The sequence below is a fragment of the Cygnus atratus genome, chromosome 25 (genome assembly GCF_013377495.2).
Source record: "Cygnus atratus isolate AKBS03 ecotype Queensland, Australia chromosome 25, CAtr_DNAZoo_HiC_assembly, whole genome shotgun sequence".
In the NCBI taxonomy this organism is placed as follows: domain Eukaryota; kingdom Metazoa; phylum Chordata; class Aves; order Anseriformes; family Anatidae; genus Cygnus; species Cygnus atratus.
Genome location: NC_066386.1, coordinates 5,314,024 through 5,332,094, shown reverse-complemented (window position 1 = coordinate 5,332,094; position 18,071 = coordinate 5,314,024). Strand labels below are relative to the sequence as shown.

The following is an 18,071-nucleotide window of genomic DNA, read 5'->3' as shown; positions in this document are numbered from 1 at the left end:
TCATGCTTAACCAACTTAAGCTTCTGCAGTGAAACAGCTGACCTGGCAGACAAGGAGAGAGCAGTGGACATTGCCTGCCTGGACATTCACAGGGCCTTCGACGGTGTCCCCACATAGACAAACTGGTGATGTGTGGGCTGGATGGGCAGACTGAGGTGGATCAGAAGCTGACTGAAGGGCAGAGCCCAGAGGATGGCCATCAGTGGTGCAACGCCTAAGTGGAGGCCAGCAACTAGCAGAGTACCCCAGGGGTCAACGCTGGGACCAGTCCTGCTCAGCACCTTCATTAACGATGTGGGCGAAGTGGCAGAGAGAACCCCCAGCAGGTTTGCAGTCCAGCAGAAGGCCATGAAAGTGAAGGGACTGAAGCATCTCTCCCATGGCAGTGTCAGAGCACTGAGTCTCAGAGGGTCCACATATAAATGTATATAGATGAATGGAGGAAGGGTGCAGTGAGGACAGAGCCAGGCTCTTTCCTGTGATGCCCAGTGCCAGTCACAAGCTGAAAGGCAGGAGGCATGCTCTGAACACCAGGGAGCACTTCTTTACTGAGCAGGTGACTGAGCCCAGAGAGGCTGGGGGTCTCCCTTCCATGGGGGGGATTCAGAACCCCCAGACATGGTCCTGGACTACCTGCTCGAGGTGGCACTGCTTGAGCAAGGGGTTGGACCAGATGGACCCAGAGGTCCCTTCCAACCCCATCCCTGCTCCTCCCACCCACCTGGGGTTCAGGGCACAGTGCCACCCCCCTCAGCCCCCAGGGGAAGGAGGATGCTCCCTGTCAAGGGACTTCACCTGGAGCCATCCCCTCTCAGGCCCTGTCCCCAGGGCACAGCGCCAGGCTCCCTCCCAGACAAGGCAAAGGTGGTGGCCCAGCCTCAGGGGAGCCTGTTGCTGACTCCCAAAGGGCGAGGACAGCTTGGGCAGCTCTTTGCCACCCCTCCCAGTGATTTTGGGAGAAAGGAGCAGCACAGGGAATGCAGAAATCCTCAGTGCTTTATTGGGCTCACAAGACATGCAGTGAGAAGAACCAGGCTTAGCTCTAACCCAGGTGGCCATGGGGGCACTGGTTCCTCACTGGGGAGGGCAGGCAGCCCTGTCCCCACACCAGCACAGGGGCACCACGGGTCTGGGCCAACCGCAGGCTGGCCAGGCCATGGTGCAAAGTGCTGTGACAGTGGAGAAGAGTCACCCGCTCTAGGTGGCCCGGGGCTGGGGGATGCTGGCACTGCTCTCTGCCTGTCCTGCAGTCATGATGCTCCCACCTTCCACCTCCTCTTTGTCCATTGGTGGCTCGGAGAAGCTGGAACCCTGCTGGGGCAGAGACTCAGAGGCTTGGTCCTCCTCTGGACTGCAGCACGGGTCTGTGGGCAGATGGACAGAGGGCACGGTGAGGAGTCACCTGCATTTAACCCTCCTCCTCTGCTGGAGGAACGTACATGACACCGGCACACCAGGCCCTGTAGGGATCAGCTCCTGATCCCTGGGATCCGGAGCACATTCAGATCCCAGCGCTGCAGAGCAGTATGCACCGGTTCCAAGGCCACAGCAGCATTGGCCCCTCAGGGCTGAGGACAGGGGGCTTTGGGGCACAGAAGGTGCCCCAGAGCAGAAGTCCCCCACCGGCGACATGCGCAAGGCACTCGGTGGCACCAAGGCAGGTCAGGGCACAGGTAGGGGTGACAAAGCAGAGGAACAGGGATTGATGGGGTGCGTTGGAGCCAATGCTTCAGGGACATCACCTTCCTCATCCTGAGCCTCTGATGCTCTCCTCTCCATGTTCTGGGACAGCAGGGCAAGCCTGTTGAGTGCCAGCAGGGCTTTGCCTGTTTTCTGGAGAGAAGGGAAGGAGCACTGAGGCCCACGAGAGCAGTCCCCAACCCCACAGACGCCACCATCTCCTAAACACATCCCTCCCCACATACCTGCCACTTCCGACGAGCCAGGAACTGCTTTATCCGCTCCTTCGGCAGCGCCTTCGTGCTGCTGGGCAGGGGCTGCTGCAGCCAGGGGTGCAGCAGAGCCTCGGGGCTGGAGAGCCGGTGGCTGGGGAGGGGGCACGGTGGTCAGGGGCTGCCGTCAGGCCCTTGGCCCCAGGGAGAGGCTCTGGGTACTCCACGGGCAGCATTCAGCACAGTAGGGCTCACTCCTTCCCCTGTTCCTCCCCCCCCACCCTCCTCACACCCCAAAACCCAGCCCGGCTCTGTGGGGACACACCCAGCGCCCACCCCCAGCTCCTACCCAGGGTCCTTCTGCAGCAGTTGGCTGATGAAGTCCTTGGCCTGCGGGGAGATGTCCGAGAAGGTCTCCTCCTCAAAGTCCCACTGGGCAGCGGTGATGTTGCTCAGCGTCTCTATGTCGGTGTCCCCCTGGAAGGGGGACTCCCCGCTCAGCCTGGAGAGGGGACAGAGGCTGTCAGCAGCAGCTCAGCCCCTTCCTGCCCAACTGCTGTCCCCCAGGAGCCACTCACAGGATGTAACAGATGACACCGACGCTCCACATGTCCGTGGCAAACCCCACGGGCTCGAAGGAGACCACTTCTGGAGCCATGAACTCGGGGGTCCCGTGCAGCACCCTCACGGGGGTGTCTGGAGCTGCAGAGAAGGTGGAGCTGTGGGGCAGTGCCTGGCCAGAACCTCCCCAGGGCACCCCAACACACACCTCTGCCTGGGGGAGAGGGAGTTAAGAAACTGCCCCCAGGGCCCATCTTGGTGCTGGGCACCCATGGGTGCAGGGCTCTCCAGGCTGCCCACCTCACGGGTTGCCCCGCAGCACCCTGTCGTCAGCAGGGACCCCCCCTCGCTCACCCAGCTTCCGCGCCAGGCCAAAGTCAGCGATCTTGAGCCAGTGGCCACTGGGGCTGACGCAGACGATGTTCTCGGGCTTGAGGTCAAGGTGGACGACGGCCTGGCCGTGCATGTACTGCAGCCCCTCCAGGATCTGCCGCATGTACTGGGTGCTGCTGGGCTCCGTGTGCTCGAAGTCATCGTCCACAATGCGCTCGAAGAGCTCCCCGCCGGCCACACTGGGGAGCGGGCAGGGTGCTGGGGGACCCCACTGGGGTCTGCCAGCCCCGAGGAGGGGGACACCCCACCAGGGAGCCCGGACCCAGCGCTCTGGGTGCACCTCAACGCCCAGGTCCCCGGGGTCTGCAGGTTCCCAATCCACCCTACACCCCGTGCCAGGACCCTGGGGTGCAAGGACCCTCCCCAACACAGTGGGTGTTCCCAGCGCTGCCCCCACTCACTACTCCATCACCATCACCAGCTCGGCGGGGCCCTGGAAGGCGGCGAGGCACTGCACGAGGCGCGGGTGATGCAGCAGGTTCATGAGCTCCACCTCGGCCCGAGCCGCCTGCTTCTCTTTGGCCGTCCGCGTCCGAAAATACTTCCCAGCCCGGATCCTGCCGCTGGCTTTCTCCTGCAGCCGGTACACGGTGCCGAACTTGCCCCTGGGACAGAGCGAGCACAAGGGATGGAGGAGCCGTCACCACCACCCCGACCACGCGTGGACAGACCCCGCAGCTCAGGGGTGGTGGGGATGCAGGGCCCCAGCTTACTCTCCGAGCTTCTCCAGCTGCGTGTACACATCCGAAACCTTCTCCTGGGTGTTGATGACGACATCGCAGTACTCAAAAGCCTCCTCACCTGCTGGCAGGGACACGCACAGATCCTGCTGGAGCTGAGCCCAAGCCTCACGCCGCAGGGGCCATCCCTTCCCCAGCGGTGCTCGTTTCTGTACCCCAGCACCCTCGGGTCCATCCAGGACCATCCAGCTGCCAGCCCCAGGCACTGCCGCTGGGGACAGGGGCTCCTGCGACCTGCACCCCCCGGAGCAGCCAGCACCATGCAAGTCCCAGTGCCTCAGTGGTGCGGGACAAAGGTGGATCAGAAGGGCTGCAGGACCCTGGACCAGGTGTTAAATGGGATGGGAGGTGAGCAATGATGTGGGGGGCAGACTGGGGCTGTGGCCATCCCAGGGCAGCCCAAGGACTGCGTGGTACCTTCTGCCTGAGACATGGTGCTGTTGTCGGCTCCTTGCCAGGTGCTGGCACGGTCAGGACGGACGCTGGATGTGGCCCCTGGAATCCTGGCAGCCCTGGGCTGGGACAGGCACCGCCTGCCTCGTGCCCCTGTGTGCCTGCTCCAGCTGCGCCCTGGGCTCTGCACAGGGAAGAGCCGAGGCTGGACATGAGGGGCCAGCCCCACGGCACCGCGCAGCCCCGAGTGCCTCCCTGCACCTCCGTCCCGCAGAGCCCCAGCGCCTCCGCCACAGGAGACCTCGAGCACCTTGCTGCCTGCACCAGCCCCGCCTGACGTCCCCATCCTGCCCACGAGCTGGCACCTCGCTGGGCACCGACACCAGCAGGTACACGGGGTCAAACCCGCTGCTTGCGGAGGTGGGAGGCAATTTCAAAGCAACAGCCCCGTTTCCTTCAAATCAATCTCTTTCTAGGACCACTGACGCCTTAGGCAAGAAGCTGCAGCCTTTCTCATGCTCCATCTTGTGACAGCCAGGAAATCCCCAGGAAAAGCTGCATTTCTAGGGCAAAGGAGCTGTTTCCTTAGCTCGTTCCCCTCCCCAACCTGCACATGAGTAGGGGAAGAGGATGGAGCACGAGGCAGGGACACCCAAGCCCCAAACCGAGAGTCTCAGCACTCACCTGCCTCTGTCCAGTCCCGTCCTGGCCCAGGCCACCAGCACAGGTCTCCAGTCCGTCCCCCTCAGACACTACGGAGCCACTGGAGTCACGAGCGAGCTGGGAAGGAAGGGGTGATGCTGGGGCTGGCATTGGCGACCACGGTGGCCACACAGCCCGGATGGGGACGTCTCAGCGCCAAGCGCCAGCCCAGCTCCAGGAGCAGCTGGAGCATCCCTCCTGTGGCAGTGCAGGAACGGCCCGGCTCTCCCCTCCCTTTCCTTCCCAGCACACGGAGCATTTCCACGCGTCCCGTTTCCGGGCTTGGGGATAAACAACCACCAGCATCACCACTGGGCTGCCCCACAGCCACCTCCAAACCAGCACTGTGGTCCCAAACTTCGCCCCACGCAGGGCTCAGCTGGAGGAACCCCAACCAAAACCACCCAAGGGTCTGCAGAGACCCAGCACACCCCCCTCCCCCCCCCCCCCCAACACCCAGCAAAGCCCCCACCTCTGGGCCCCTCTCCCTGCTTGCATCCAGCCTTGGTCCCTCTCAGGACCTAAATCCTGTCATAGCCCAGCCCCACCTCGCCTCGCCCCCACCCATGGGTGGGGGCCCACAAGGGCACCAAGTTCCTGCACCTGCTACCCCAGCTCCACCTGCAGCCAATATCCCACCGGAGCCATCGCTCGCCCCAAACCCACCCCTGGCTCTGGCCACCCCCCTGTCCCCAGCTGAGCTGGGCTCTGGGCTGGCCTCAGGGACACGAAGGTGTCCACAGAAAGCCGGGATGAGCGGGAACGAGGTGTTGCAAAACCACTCGCTGCCTCCAAGCCCTGCTGGTGTGGAGCAAAAATGGGATTTTCCAGCCTCTCCCCCCCCAGGGCAAGGTCTCGCAGGCTGTGTGGCCACTCTGACACTGGGCAAAATGCCGTGCCTCAGTTTCCCCTGCTTTAAACCAGGAATAACTCGGTGATTTCCCGCAGAGGAGCCTCCAGAGCTGGGGATGGGGCAGAGGGACCCATCCCTTTGGGCAGCCCCCTTTCGCAGCCTCCCCACGGCACAGGGGACATCACCCACGTTACCTGCGGTGCCCCTGCGGGGTCGCGGCGCTGGTCTCACCGCAGAGGCGATTTGGGGCTCCGCCAACACCGGCAGCCGCACCGCCGCCACCGCCACTCCCGTGCTCAGCCCAAAGTCCAGGGGCAGAGAGCTGAAGGCCGGCGGGAGGCGCGGGGACGACGTCCCCAGCACCAGCGGGTGGTGGTGGCAGGGGCCACCGCGGCCGTGCTCCGGCGTGGAGCACAGCCCGGGGACGGTGGCGCGGCCTCACTGCTTCCCCGCGACCTCGCCGGTGGCCTGGCGGGAGCTGGGTGCAGCAGAACCCACGGGGGTGGGCGCTGCGGCCGGGGGGGGTCCCTGCTGGCCCCCAGCCCCGTGGGCCAGGGCCGCGCGGCTGCTGCCGGCTCGGTGACGTGGGCAGCGCGTGGCTCGGCCGGGCCCTGCTGGGATATTGACCCTGCCGGGATGCGGCAGGGCACGACGAGGACGTGGAGGACACACGGGGGAGGAACGGCAGAGGAGAGGCCAGGACCACCGGCCTCACCCTGCGGGCTGGGGAGGGGCGGTGGAGGCCCCACTCGTGTCCGGCAGCACCCCCCTTCCTGCAGCATCCTCGGTTGGGCCTTGCTCAGGAGGGTTTTGGGGTCCAGGCCGCGCTTTCCTGCCCGACACGGCAGTCAGCCGGCTTCTTGCATCTCAGCACAGGGCGAAACGGAGCAGAAAGGGACAAAACGGCAGGCTGAGCTCGTGGGGTGCATCGGCAGGGGAGGACGGGGGCTGCGCGGGCGATGCAGCTCCCGGGGAGCAGGATCCGGCCCCCGCGTGCGAGGGATCCCAGCAGCCACTTGATGTCAGTGTTGTCCTGACGCTCGTCCTGGCCACGAGCAGCAAAAATTACAAAACAAAAACGCTCAGAAAAAGGCCCAACCGCCTCGGTGGCGTTGATCAGCCTCTCTGGAGCCCCACAGCTGGATCTGCCCCCGCACCCCCACCCCCCCTTTACATCAACGCCAAAAAACCCCGAAGGCAACGCTTTTGGGGCACGAGTGCCGGTTCTCGGTGCGCTGGGCAGACCCGAGCCGGGAGCTGTGGCAGCGAGCACGGAGCCTTCTCCCCGCAGAGCTCCGCTGGCCGACATCCACCGACGAGCGGGGGCTTGATTCCTTCTCCTCCTCCCCGCCGATGTGCCCGGGTGCCATTGGCCTCCCAGGTGAACCCCGGTCGTGGAGAGGCTTTGGTGTCCGATAATTCCCTTCGAACAACTCCCGAGTGCAGTTCACATCCCCTCGCTTACATTTTTCCTTCCTTTTGTGCCTAATTGCTTTCAGGTCTGGGAAAGCCCGTCTGAAATGTCGGGCGGCGCGTTACCGGCCGAGGCCGGCCTCTGCTTGCACGTTATAAAAGTAATTAGATCATTATCGCCTGCGCCCCGGCAACCATTAATTCCTACGGGGGTGATCGATGTGTCTCCAGCTGCCAGCAGGCGCCGCGGCCTCGCCCCGAGCAAAATGCCGCAGGAAATGCCCTGGTGCAGGATTTGGGGGCTCGGGGCTGTGGGGAAAGTTCCTGGGGTGGGGGCTCCGGGCCGCGTCCACGCCACTCCTCCTCCTCCCGGTGGGAAAGCCGCCGTGCCCCGTCCCTGCGCGTCCCCGTGTCCCCAGGGTGGTTCCTAGCCCGCTCCAGGTCCCCCGTTTTGTGCAGGACGCAATGACAAGCTGCCTGTTTTTCTGTAGGTCCTACAAAAACTCCTCTGCGGGGCTCTGCCCGCTCACCCCACGGTGCTCATGGCCACGGCCATGAGCCCGGGTCCTGCGGGGACACCCCGCAGTGTCGGGGTGCGGCCACCATCTGTCATCGCGCCCCCGCTGCTGCCACCCCCTGTGGCCACCCGACTGCCACCCTGGGGGCTGGGGGCAGCACGGGGGGGACAGTGCCACGGGGGGGGAACGAGGGGAACGTGGAGGGGACAGAGGGGATGCTGGGGACACCGGGCACAGGGTGGGGACGTGGGCACACATGGGGGCCACAAGAGGAGGTGGGCCATGGGGGACATGTGGGGGACAGAGGGGACGTGGGGGACATGTGGGGGACACAGGGGACATGGTGGAAATGTGGGGGACATGGGTTGTGGGGGGAGGTGGGGGGACACAGGGGACATGGGAGGACACAGGGAATGTGGGGGGACAAGGGGTGGGGGGGACAGGGGGGGTGGGGGGGCATGGGGGACACAGGGGACGTGGGGGGACACAGGGTGGGGGGGACAGGGGATGTGGGGGGGCATGGGGGACACGGGGGACACCGGGGCCATGGGGACACCGAGGACCTGGGAGGACCCAGGGGCACCTGGGGGCACATGGGGGACCCTGGGGGACATGGGGACACACGGAGACCGGGGGGGGGGCACCCAGGGGCAGGGGGGACACGGGGGGACCCTGCCCAGGTCCCCCGGGGGCGGGGCTGGCTCTGGGCGGGGCCTCGGGGGAGCGGGGACAGGGCGGGGGCGTGGCCTGGTGCGGGGTGGGCGTGGCCTGGTTCGTTGGGGGCGGGGTCATGGTCTGGGGGCGGGGCCGCACGAGGAGGGCGCTGGAGCCTCGGGCACGGCGGGGGGGGAACTGGGGGGGGGTGCTGGGAACTGGGGGGGGGGAACTGGGAGGTGGGGGCTGGGAACTGGGGGGGGGGGAACTGGGAGGTGGAGACTGGGAACTGGGAAACGTTAATTGGGAACTGGATACTGGGAGGTGGGGGCTGGACACTGGGTACTGGGAGCTGTTAATTGGGAACTGGGAGCTGGCACCTGGGAGATGGGAACTGGGAGGTGGAGGCTGGGAACTGGGAACTTGGAGTTGGGAACTGGAAGCTGTTAACTGGGAGCTGGGAGATAGGCATTGGGAGCTGGGATCTGTCAACTGGGAGCTGGGATCTGTTAACTGGGAGCTGGGATCTGTTAACTGGGAGCTGGGATCTGTTCACTGGGAGCTGTTAGCTGGGCTCTGGGCACTGCGCAGCCACCACCACGTGCACTGGGTGCGAACGCCTTGCCGGCGGTGCCTGATCCACGGCAGCCTCGGCACGAAGCGGAGCAGAACGCGCGGCGCGACGCGGGGGTCACGGGCTGGGGCTCGGGGCGCCCGGGGTGCGAGTCCTCGCGGCAGCCCCTGTGGGTCATCCCCGTTGGGATTGTCCCGTCCAACGCCTGGGTCCACACAGGACACCCCAAAATAAAAAATTCTGGTGTGGTGTGGCCCCGAGTTGTGGTTCCCCCCGCCTCTGCTGGGCACAGGACGCGCTCGGGGCACCACGCGCGGACGAGCTTTGGCTCCGTCTCACCGGCTGTGGGAGCGAGGACTGCGCGTGTGGAACCTCCTGGTCACAGAGCAGGGTGAGACCGCCCCGGGAGGGCGGTGCACGCACACGCAGCTTGGCAGGGGCAGGTTTGCAGGCGCCCCACTGCAGCCAGTAACGAGGCTGCTGGCTAACGAACCCAAGTGAGAGCCCCCCCCCCCCCCCCTTTATTTGAGGGGCTTTTTAGCTCCCCGTCGTGAGGGCGAGGGACAAAAATAACCGCACGTGGCAATGGCAGCCTCAGAGCCGGGGTCAGCCCGGCCAATGGGACACGTGAGTGCCGCCACAGCTACCAAAACCATGCCCCCGACACAGGAAAAAAGCATGGAGTCCTAAAGAAGGCGGTCCTCGGGCTTGTAGGGACGGACTGGCACATGGGAGCGCACCGAAACACCTCACGTGAGCTCGGGGTGTGCCGAGGAGAGGCGAGGAGCAATGACCCCATCCCGGGGGTGGCGGCTCTGCCTCCCTCCTGCCCCCTGAGAAGATGCCAACATCACCCTGGGTTAACGCTGCTGCTGGGGACGGGGACAAAACCTCGACTGCGCCCCAGCCGGGGCTGCGGGGCTGAGCTCGGTGCCGGGTTCTCCAGGGCTCCTCCTGCCCCAGCACGGCGTCGGCCATCGCCGCCACCCGGCCGCAGAGTGGGGCGAGCACAGGCCACGGCCGCTGGCGCTGCCTCCCCGGTGGGTGCCGCCGGGGACACGGGCGGGGAGCTGGCACCGCGCCGGGGAGCTCCCCTGTGGGGCGTGGACGTGGCAGCGACGCTGCCAGCCTCGGGCACAGCCACGCCGGGGTTCCGCAACGGGGTTTCTGCTCCCCGCTTTTTTCCTCGTACCTGCAGCAGGGTCACGCTGGGACAGACACAGTGAGAGGGGGGGATCTGTCCCCTCCCGCCCGCTGAAATCCTGAGGCTGAGACCGGCCCTGGCCCATTTCACATCCACCCTTCCCCTTGGACCTTCGGGAACAGGCCGTTTCCAACGGCAGCCCTCCAGCGGGAAAGTTCAGCACGATTAACTCAGCAACAGCACAAACAAAGGGGGTGGCAACGCCTGGAGTCCTTTACCCACAGAGCTTTTCACCGCCTGCCCTGACAGCGAGGGGCGGCTGCGGGGGCAACCGTCATGCAGGCAGCGCTCCCGTCCCGTTTACCGCACACCTTCACCCCGCACAGCCCCAGAGAGGTACCGCCGAGGGCAATGCCGCCGCCTCGCTCTGAGATTTTGATTCACCAGGAACCAGTTCGCCAGGAGCCCTGCTCTGAATCCTTCCCTGAACGCCAGGAATGGAAGCAGAGATGGGGGTTTGCGGAGGAGGCCGAGGAAGGGAACTGGTGCGGCACTTTGTCCGGAGCCGCTCGCCGCCCTTCCAAACGTTTTTGTGTATTCTGATGTGCTGACAGATTACTTCCGAGGAAGAATCAAACTGTTGAAATTAAATCCTAAGGAGTGCCTGTGATTTTGTGGTTTACCAACCCAGAAAAAAAAAGCCTCTTTATCCTTTTGCAGCAGCAAAATTTGACTGGAAAGGCTTCAAGGGGCTGCAGGGGCCGACTCCCTGTATCGTTCCCCTCGTTCCTCCCGAACTCACAGGGGACGCAGCCCAGGCTCAGCCCGCTCCGTGCCTCCCGTAAGGCCCGAGATGTCTGCTTTCGCACGTCTTTTTGTCGCCCTCCGTGCCGTGCCGTGCCCTGCCCCCGACAACCCGGCCTGTCTGTTCCCTTACGCGTGTGCCGGGCCGAGCCCCCCGCCCGCAGCGGCACCACCCCGGGGGCTCGGGGCCAGGCCCTGCGCGAGGAGGGAGCTCACGGGCCGCGCTCCTCGGGCCGCTCCGCTCCCGGCCGCCCAAGCCGGAGCCGGGAGGAGGAGGCAGAGCTGGAGTGAACTGGTTAATTGAGAACTCAGTTAATTAATTGGGATCGCCCAAGCCGCCGGCTCCCGGGGAGCTCCCCAGGGGGACGCTGGTGCCCGTGAGCGGTCACCGGGGCACGAGAGAGGCGTTAGCGGGGGAAGGACCCGGCAGCGCCCGGCTCCGCTCACAGCGGAGGGGCAGGGCCCGGCCCCCGGCCTCGGCCCCGGCCCCCCCCGGGCGCTGCCCCGGGCAGGGCCGCAGGAGGCCGCAGGAGGCCCCAGTAGGCCGCAGGCCCCGCGCCCGTTGCCATGGCAACGCGCCTCGCCCAGGTGCGGAGCCCCCCGGGAGCAGCCGCTCGGCATCACGGGACAGCGAGTCCGCAACCGCCTTGTCTTCATCACCGCGCCGCGGCAGCGGACCACAACTCCCACAACCCCCTCGGGGCAGCGCGGCCCCCTCCCCTTCCTCTGCGCCCCTCGCTTCCATTGGCTCCGCTGCGACGCCGAGCGGCCGCACGGCGGCTGCCGATTGGCGGAAGCGCGGCGGGGCCGAGGCGCTGCCTATGGCGGCCGAGCGGGCGGTGGGGGAGCGCGGCCGCCATTTTGTGTGCGCGGAGGCCGGCGCCGGGCCTCGGTGCCCGCCGCGCCGGGGCCGGTGAGGGGCCGGGGGCGGGCCGGGGGCTCCGCCGCGGCGGGGCCGGGCCGAGCCGGGAGCGCGGGGGCCTCCGCGCGCCTGGCGGAGCGGAGCGGCTCGGAGCGGCTCTCCCCGGGCCGCCGTCGGCGCTGAGGGGAGCGGCGGGTCGCGGCCGTGCCCCCTCCGGTGCGCGGGGCCGGGGCCGGCCCGGCGGGAGCATCCCCGGGGACGGAGAGGGAGCCGCGGGGGAGGCTCGGCCACGGCCTCGGCCTCGGCCCAGGGCGTTGGGGCCCGGCCCGGCCCCGCGCTCCCTTCCCCGCCTCGGGCCCCGCGGCTCCGGTTCCCCCCCGGGCCTCCGGGCGCGGCGGGGGGAGGCCGCAGCTCGCCCCGTGTCGGCGCTGCGGGCCCGGCCGTAACCCGTGCTGCTGGGGGCGGGGGCGAGCGGGGCCGTTTCTCAGGGAAAAGCTCGCTTGGAGCGGTTTTGGCCTCGCGGCTCGGTTCCCCCGAGCGGCGGCAGGCGCCGGGCGCTGCGGGGCTGGTTCCCGATCGGTGCCCGGTGGGGAGGCGCGGGGCGATTTCATACTGAAAGTGTGAAAGGCCTAGGAACGTGTTTCCCGGATGGGCGAAAGCTGCTGGTTGTCCGCCGTACAGTCGCACCGCACCCGCTCTGTGTGACCCCAGCCATACGTCCCGTCTGCAGAATAACCCCGAGAGCTTAATCCTTGGTTTCACACACCCCAGCCAAACTTCCCGCAGGGCTTTCTCCCTGGCCGGATCCGGGGGATCGCAGTTAACATGGCCTCCCCGCTGCCGAGGCAGCAGTTACCACCGTGTCCCTTCCAGAGACTTAAAAATAAAAGCGCTCCCCTGTTGCTGGGGCCGCCTGGGTAACTTTTCGAGCCAATAATAAACTGCAGCAAACCTCGTCTTTCGGTTAGAAATGTCACTCCTCTAGCTGGTGGAAACAAGAGCTGTGGAAATAACTGAGTGTTCTTGTGCAAGGAGGGGGGGGGAAAAAAAAAAGCATGGCCGCGTGGAAGCGGTGCTGGGGAGGTTTGAGGCAAGAGGAGCCGCTGGGTTTTGGCTTCCCGGCGAGCGGGGAGGCTGCTGGCAGCCCCTGTGTGGCGAGCGCCGTGGGTGCCTGTGCTGCTGCACCCGGCTGAGCCTGCTCCCGGCGCGGGGCCTGGGCTGAGGCCCCGGCTGCGTTACGGGCCCAGTTTATTTAAGCAAGTTCCCCGGCCACGTTTTTTCTTCCCTCTGCATGTTGGAGGTGATGCCAGCTTATCCCCTCGGTATTAACGGGGCTTGGTTTAGATGTAAAACAGTGAGGTTTTGGAGGCTGCTGTTTTTTAAGTGCAGATTGTGCCGTGTGTGGAATCTTCCAGTCATAAACCAGATTATTTTATGTTTATATGCTTGGAGTTTTTCTTTTTTTTTTTTTCCTTTGGAAGCTGTTTTGTTGAAATAACTGCTGGCAAATTTTCAGGCTGGCTTCCATGTTGCTTTACCAGTTCCTGAACTCTCAAGCTTTGTATTTTACATATTGCAGCATTTCTAAGCTGGGAGGTTTGTTGTCATGTGTGTCTTAGCGTGCACACAATAGCTGAAGGTCTAATTTTAAGTTAATTTTGCCAAACGAAACAGAGTTATATTTAGTTTAAGCCGTGTGCCTTGCACCTCTCTGGGTTGTTAGAACGTTTTTTGGGGGGAAGGGTGGGAGCAGAAATGAGAGAAACCGCAGAGGGCCTGATCCTAACAGCCAGGCTTTGATATGTTGCAGATGGACCAAAAGCTGCCTGCTTTTTGGAAGGCTGTTGGGCACTGGCCCCATCGGTGAGCGCTGTAAAAACTCTTCCTTGTACAGGTTAACTCCCTGTTACACAGCTTCTCCTTTAAAAAGAAATACTGCTTATATTGCAATACAACACGATCATCGGGATAGCCAGAACAGCTGCGTAAGTATACTGCCGTAGCTTAAAGCTAAAGAAATTAAATGAAGCTGGTGCAAGTGAGGTCTCAGGCAGGGTAACGCCGTGCTGTCAGCACTGTACCCGTGCGGTGTAGAACGTGAGGCGTCAAGCAGCCGGGTTTAACGGCCGACTTCAGGGCAGATTGCAGCACTACGGGTAATCCCAGAGTCAAGCCTGAATCAAAAAGGCGAGGATCGGCCCCTGGGCAGCAGACGGGAACGGCGGCGTCGAATCGTCCCTCCCTTCTCCGCTGCGGGCCAGGGCTGGAGGAGGGTTGCACAGCACCTCCTCTCCTGCTGGTGTTATGGGGCAGGATCTGGGTTTAGCTTCGCATGAACGTTGACTGTTACAGGGTGAGCACGCTGTTGAGATGGGCTGCTTCCCTTTTTGTTTTCTTGCAGCGTTTTCAGGGAACTGGCCTGCTGTTGCGCTGCTTTGTGTTTGCGCTGAAGAACGGCCGTGCCTGAAGGTGGGTTATGTCAGTCCCCTTTCGTGGTCGTGCCTTCGCGCAGTGACTTCTGCCTCTTCCACCCGGGGCGGGGAGAACCACAGTCCTTTCCTCAGCAAGTTGGAAAACCCTCGCGAGGGAGGAACCGTGAAAGACCTTTAGCCAAGAGGTTCTTGCACGGCCGCGTTTCTGAGGTTGCTGCAGCGCTGACAAACCGCCCCGCAGCTGGCGGGGCGCAGCAGCAGGCGGGGCAGCAGCGAGCCCCAGAGCCGTGACAGGCACGAGCCCCAGCGTGGCAGGTTCCTGCCGCCACCGGCTCCGCACCGACGTGCAGCCCATTAGGAGAGAGTTAAGTGAAGCTGCAGAGGCAGCAACATTCCTGGGCAGCACAGCTCACTGCTCGAGCAGCGCGCTTGATCTCGGCTCACCGAAGGAGCCGGAATAAAGGCCAGCTGGCTCCAACAGCCCAGGAAGGACCAAGCGGCGGTAGCGAGAGGAGGGATGTACTTCAAAGCTTTGGCAAGCGCGGCTGCTTTGCCCTGCAGGGAGGTGCTTGCCCTCGACTAGTTAAGACAGTGCTGCCTTATTGTCAGCAGGGCCTAATTGCTGCCCTTTGATACCACATCACTGCCGGTGCTGCAGCACGTTTATCTTTGCCGAGCTCTAAGATTTTATTTGTTCCTCTCAAACAATCCTGTCACCTCTGCACCAGCTCAGAGCTCTGCCCGGCTCCGGACGAGCTCTCCCCTGGGCCAGGGCAGCTGGTGAAAGCGGGACGAGCTCCCGTCTGCGGGGAGGCTTCAGAGGCCCCCAAATGCAGTAATTCTGTGTCTGCTGTGGGGGACAAATGCAGGAGCTGGAGTAAGCCCCTGTAAGGAGGCATGCTGCTCCAAAACACCTTCCGAAACGGGGATCAGTCTGATGCGTAGTGAGACGGCATTAAAACAGAACACGGCATTGGGTTGTAGAACCAGAGGGTGGGTCAGCACGGTGGGAGCAGCGGTACTTTGGGTGCGGGGGCGTGCCCCTTACTTTTGTAAGTCCCAGCAGGTAAAGTATTTGCAGGTTGGACAAAAACTTGTTCCTCGGAATGAAACCTAACAAGGCAGGGGTAACGGGATGGAGGGCAGTGTCTGGGTTCCTGAACTTTTTCGCAGCCGTCACTTTGTAACAACTGTTGCTGCTACATTTGACTAATGCCCTTTCCTTGTGCTAAGTTTTTCACCTTACCCAGGTGCTCAGCTCTGGGCTGTGGCAGGTTGTTGCTGCTCCAAGTGCAATGCCCTCCTGCTGGACTCGGTGCCATCGGGCACAGCCCTGCCCCAGAAGAACACGGGACTGCCCCTTGCAGCGCAATTGCTGAGAGAATAAAATCTCAGCTGGACAAACGCATCTCCAAGTGCTGGAGAGAAGAGCCCGGGGTGAAGGAAGCGGGCTCATCGGCTGCTGTTTCTCTTCCCGAGTGATGGATCTCTTCCTAACGAGCAGGAGCCTGATTAACTCGTTGCCTTTTGCAGCACCTTACCCCGGTCCAACCTGGGGAGCAGCCGCGGAGCCTCACGAGCGCCCGGCTCCCTCCCGCAGCCAGCGCTGCTGCACCGGCGCTGGCTCTGCCCAATGATGTCATAGCAGAGGGAAGGGAAAAAAGGCGACTGCGAGGCTCCTGAGCAAGTAAACCTCCAATAGTTTTCCTTTCTTCCTTCCCCAAACTAAGAACTGATGCCAGCCTAAACCCCAGAGCAGATTTTTTTTTTTTTTGCCAAGCTCATGTTAAAAACCTACCTCAGTCCTTAAATCTCATTCCCTCAGCAGCAGCATTGCCGTGCTGCTTCAAATCCCCCAAATCTGTAACAGCTGCTCTGAGCAGAGCAGACCCTCGCTGGGGAAACCTCGTCTTCCTCCTCACCTATAGTTTAAACCCTCTATTTTTTTATAAAAGGATGTTTCCCCCCCCCCCCCCCCCCCCCCGTAGCGTGACGGGTAGTTAAGCAGGCTGATTCCCCGTTCTGGAGGTAGGAGTTGCATTCTGTAACACACGTTCCCAAACTTGAGCCTGCTCTCCTCCGATTACACAACAGCACGAACCAGAGAGGCTCAGCCCCTCCATTGCTCTGCCCTTTACCTTACCTGGGTTTTCCCCACAAAAAAAAAAAAAAAATCCCAAACCATCAACCACTCAGCTGCTTGGCGCTTCACCTGCCTGCCTTCCACTTCAGGTACAGCAGCAAGAAACTAAAAGGTTCGGCCATCACGTGCGACTTCCACCGAGCCACCTCATTTGTCAGCCATTTCTGAGGCAGTGCTGACGACCGTAACTTTCCACAGGGCCACTGCAAAAAACTTTAAGCCTCACTTGTAGCATTAAGGCCATTTCCAGGCGTTTTTGCTGTGATTTCAGCTCACTGGCACAGGTTCTTACAGAACTAGAAGGAAGCAGGAAAGTTGGGTTTAACTGAGCAAATATATTTTAGCTTATTAATACGTTAGAAAGGTATAAGTAGTGACCATTATACAAATTATATTAAGAGCATGGGATGTTATCCCTCTTCCAGGTATTTTAAGAGTGCCAGAGCATAAACTCATTTCATGGGATTAGAAGTGAAAAAATAAGGGGAGGAAGGGGGAGGGGGGCAGAACCAACTATGCAAAATAGCTAAGTGAGAAATTCCGGCTAATTTTAATCGAAAAACTTCATAGACCAGTTGTAATATCATGAAAATGATTCAAATGTATTCCCGCGTGGGAGAATGACATTTTGAATATTTTCTAGAAATCACACCGAAACTGTTACAGTTACAAGTAATTAAATTTATTAGACCTCTATAATTTTATAGTCAGTTTTGGCCAATTTACAGGTTTCTCGGGGATCATTTTTGGTTTAAACACACACACACACAAAAAAAAGCATCATAAATCGAGTTCACTTATACATCAACCCCTCCCCTAGCCCCGTCACAGCCACCTAAAAAAGGGGGAAGCCTCAGCTGCACACAGGCCGAGCAGCACACACACTACACTACAGCGAGAGCATCAAACCGATACAAGGCTGTGGTTTATTCCGATTACGCGTCGTAAAAAGGGTCCGCCGGCGTCTCTGTACACATGTATATAATGTTACATCCCACCACTGTAAAAAGCCCCCCCGTCCCCCCCCCAGTGTCACTCCCCCAGCTTGCTGGGGGCTTTCTCCTGTCTGTGCAGGTCCTTCTCCTTCAGCAGCTGCAGGTTCTCGGCTCGCAACCTGTCCACCTCCAGCTCCAGCTGCCGCACCCGGGCCGCCTCCGCCGCCTCCCCCCCGTACTTTTTGCTCTCCATCCTCAGCCGGTTGTTCTCGTCCTCCATGCGGGAGAGGCACTTCTCCAGCTCCAGGTACTCCTTGACCAGCTCCTGCTTGCTCATGTTCTGCAGGCTCTCCACATGGTACCGCTCGTAGGTCTCCGAGAAGTCCCTCTGCAGAAACTCGCTGCCGTCGCCCCCCATACCGTCGCTGCCGCCGTCCTCCTCGGCCGCCTCCTCCAGGAAGTCCTCCTCGCTCGTGTCGTCCGACTTGGCGGCCGCCCGCCGCGGGTACAGCCCGGTCTTGAGGTCGGGCTCCTCCTGGTCGTGGTCCTCCATCAGGAACTGCGTCGTGTTGTAGGGGGCCACCGGCTGCCCCTTGGCGAACATCTCGGCGCGGAGCCGCGAGGCGCGGAGGCTCTGCCGCTCGTCGAACTGCTGCTTCTCCTCCCAGCTCAGCTTCGAGTAGGGCTTCCAGCGCCGCTTCTTCTTCGACGGCCGCCGCCGGTGCTTCTTCTTGGCCGGCCACTCCTCGGCGCGCCCCACGGCCGCCCGGTACCGCGGCCCCAGGCCGGGCCGCGCCGCGCCGCCCTCCGCCGGCCCGCCCCTCGGCGCCGCCCGCGCCCTCCGCTGCCGCCTCCTTTTCCTCCGCCGCCGTCGCCGCCGCCCCGGGGGCCGGCAGCCGCCCGGCCTCACCGTCCGCCGCCGGCGGCGCGCCCCCGCTCGGGCTCGGGCTCGGGCTCCGCGGCGGCCGGGGGCTGCGGCTCGGCGGGCGTCGCGTCTGCCATGGCTCCGGGCTGCGCTCCCGGCCGGCCGCTACCCGCGCCGCATGGGGTCCCCCTCA

At 63.0% G+C, this 18,071-nt stretch overlaps 2 protein-coding genes and 1 long non-coding RNA gene across 3 annotated transcripts; 1 reads left to right on the top strand and 2 right to left on the bottom strand.

The window, feature by feature from the left end:
* Positions 1–979: 979 nt before the first annotated feature.
* LOC118258235 (myosin light chain kinase, smooth muscle-like) lies at positions 980–12,121 on the bottom strand. Its single transcript, XM_050715477.1, has 11 exons — positions 12,117–12,121; positions 4,664–4,759; positions 4,004–4,163; positions 3,560–3,647; positions 3,248–3,451; positions 2,808–3,025; positions 2,471–2,594; positions 2,242–2,394; positions 1,926–2,046; positions 1,743–1,833; positions 980–1,364 (listed from the first exon to the last, which is right to left on the bottom strand). Exons 3-11 carry the CDS (start codon positions 4,017–4,019, stop codon positions 1,198–1,200), a joined length of 1,182 nt encoding a protein of 393 aa, XP_050571434.1. The 5' UTR covers positions 4,020–4,163; positions 4,664–4,759; positions 12,117–12,121; the 3' UTR covers positions 980–1,197.
* A 712-nt stretch (positions 12,122–12,833) lies between these two features.
* LOC126913570 (uncharacterized) lies at positions 12,834–15,333 on the top strand. The gene is made up of 3 exons (XR_007709136.1): positions 12,834–13,488; positions 13,905–13,972; positions 15,186–15,333. It is a non-coding gene; the product is annotated as an uncharacterized LOC126913570 (long non-coding RNA).
* Positions 15,334–16,738: 1,405 nt separating this feature from the next.
* HEXIM1 (HEXIM P-TEFb complex subunit 1) lies at positions 16,739–18,015 on the bottom strand. The gene is given in 3 exon segments (XM_035566948.1): positions 16,739–17,827; positions 17,829–17,936; positions 17,938–18,015. Coding segments are annotated over 3 exon segments (903 nt in total). The 3' UTR covers positions 16,739–17,110.
* Between the last annotated feature and the right edge of the window lie 56 nt (positions 18,016–18,071).

Excerpts from the sequence above, each read along its gene's own strand:
- LOC118258235 (XM_050715477.1), bottom strand. Across the intron at positions 3,026-3,247 it reads CTGGTGATGGTGATGGAGTA|TGTGGCCGGCGGGGAGCTCT; the intron begins GTGAGTGGGGGC and ends CCCGCTCCCCAG. Across the intron at positions 2,395-2,470 it reads GGTGTCATCTGTTACATCCT|GCTGAGCGGGGAGTCCCCCT; the intron begins GTGAGTGGCTCC and ends TCCCCTCTCCAG.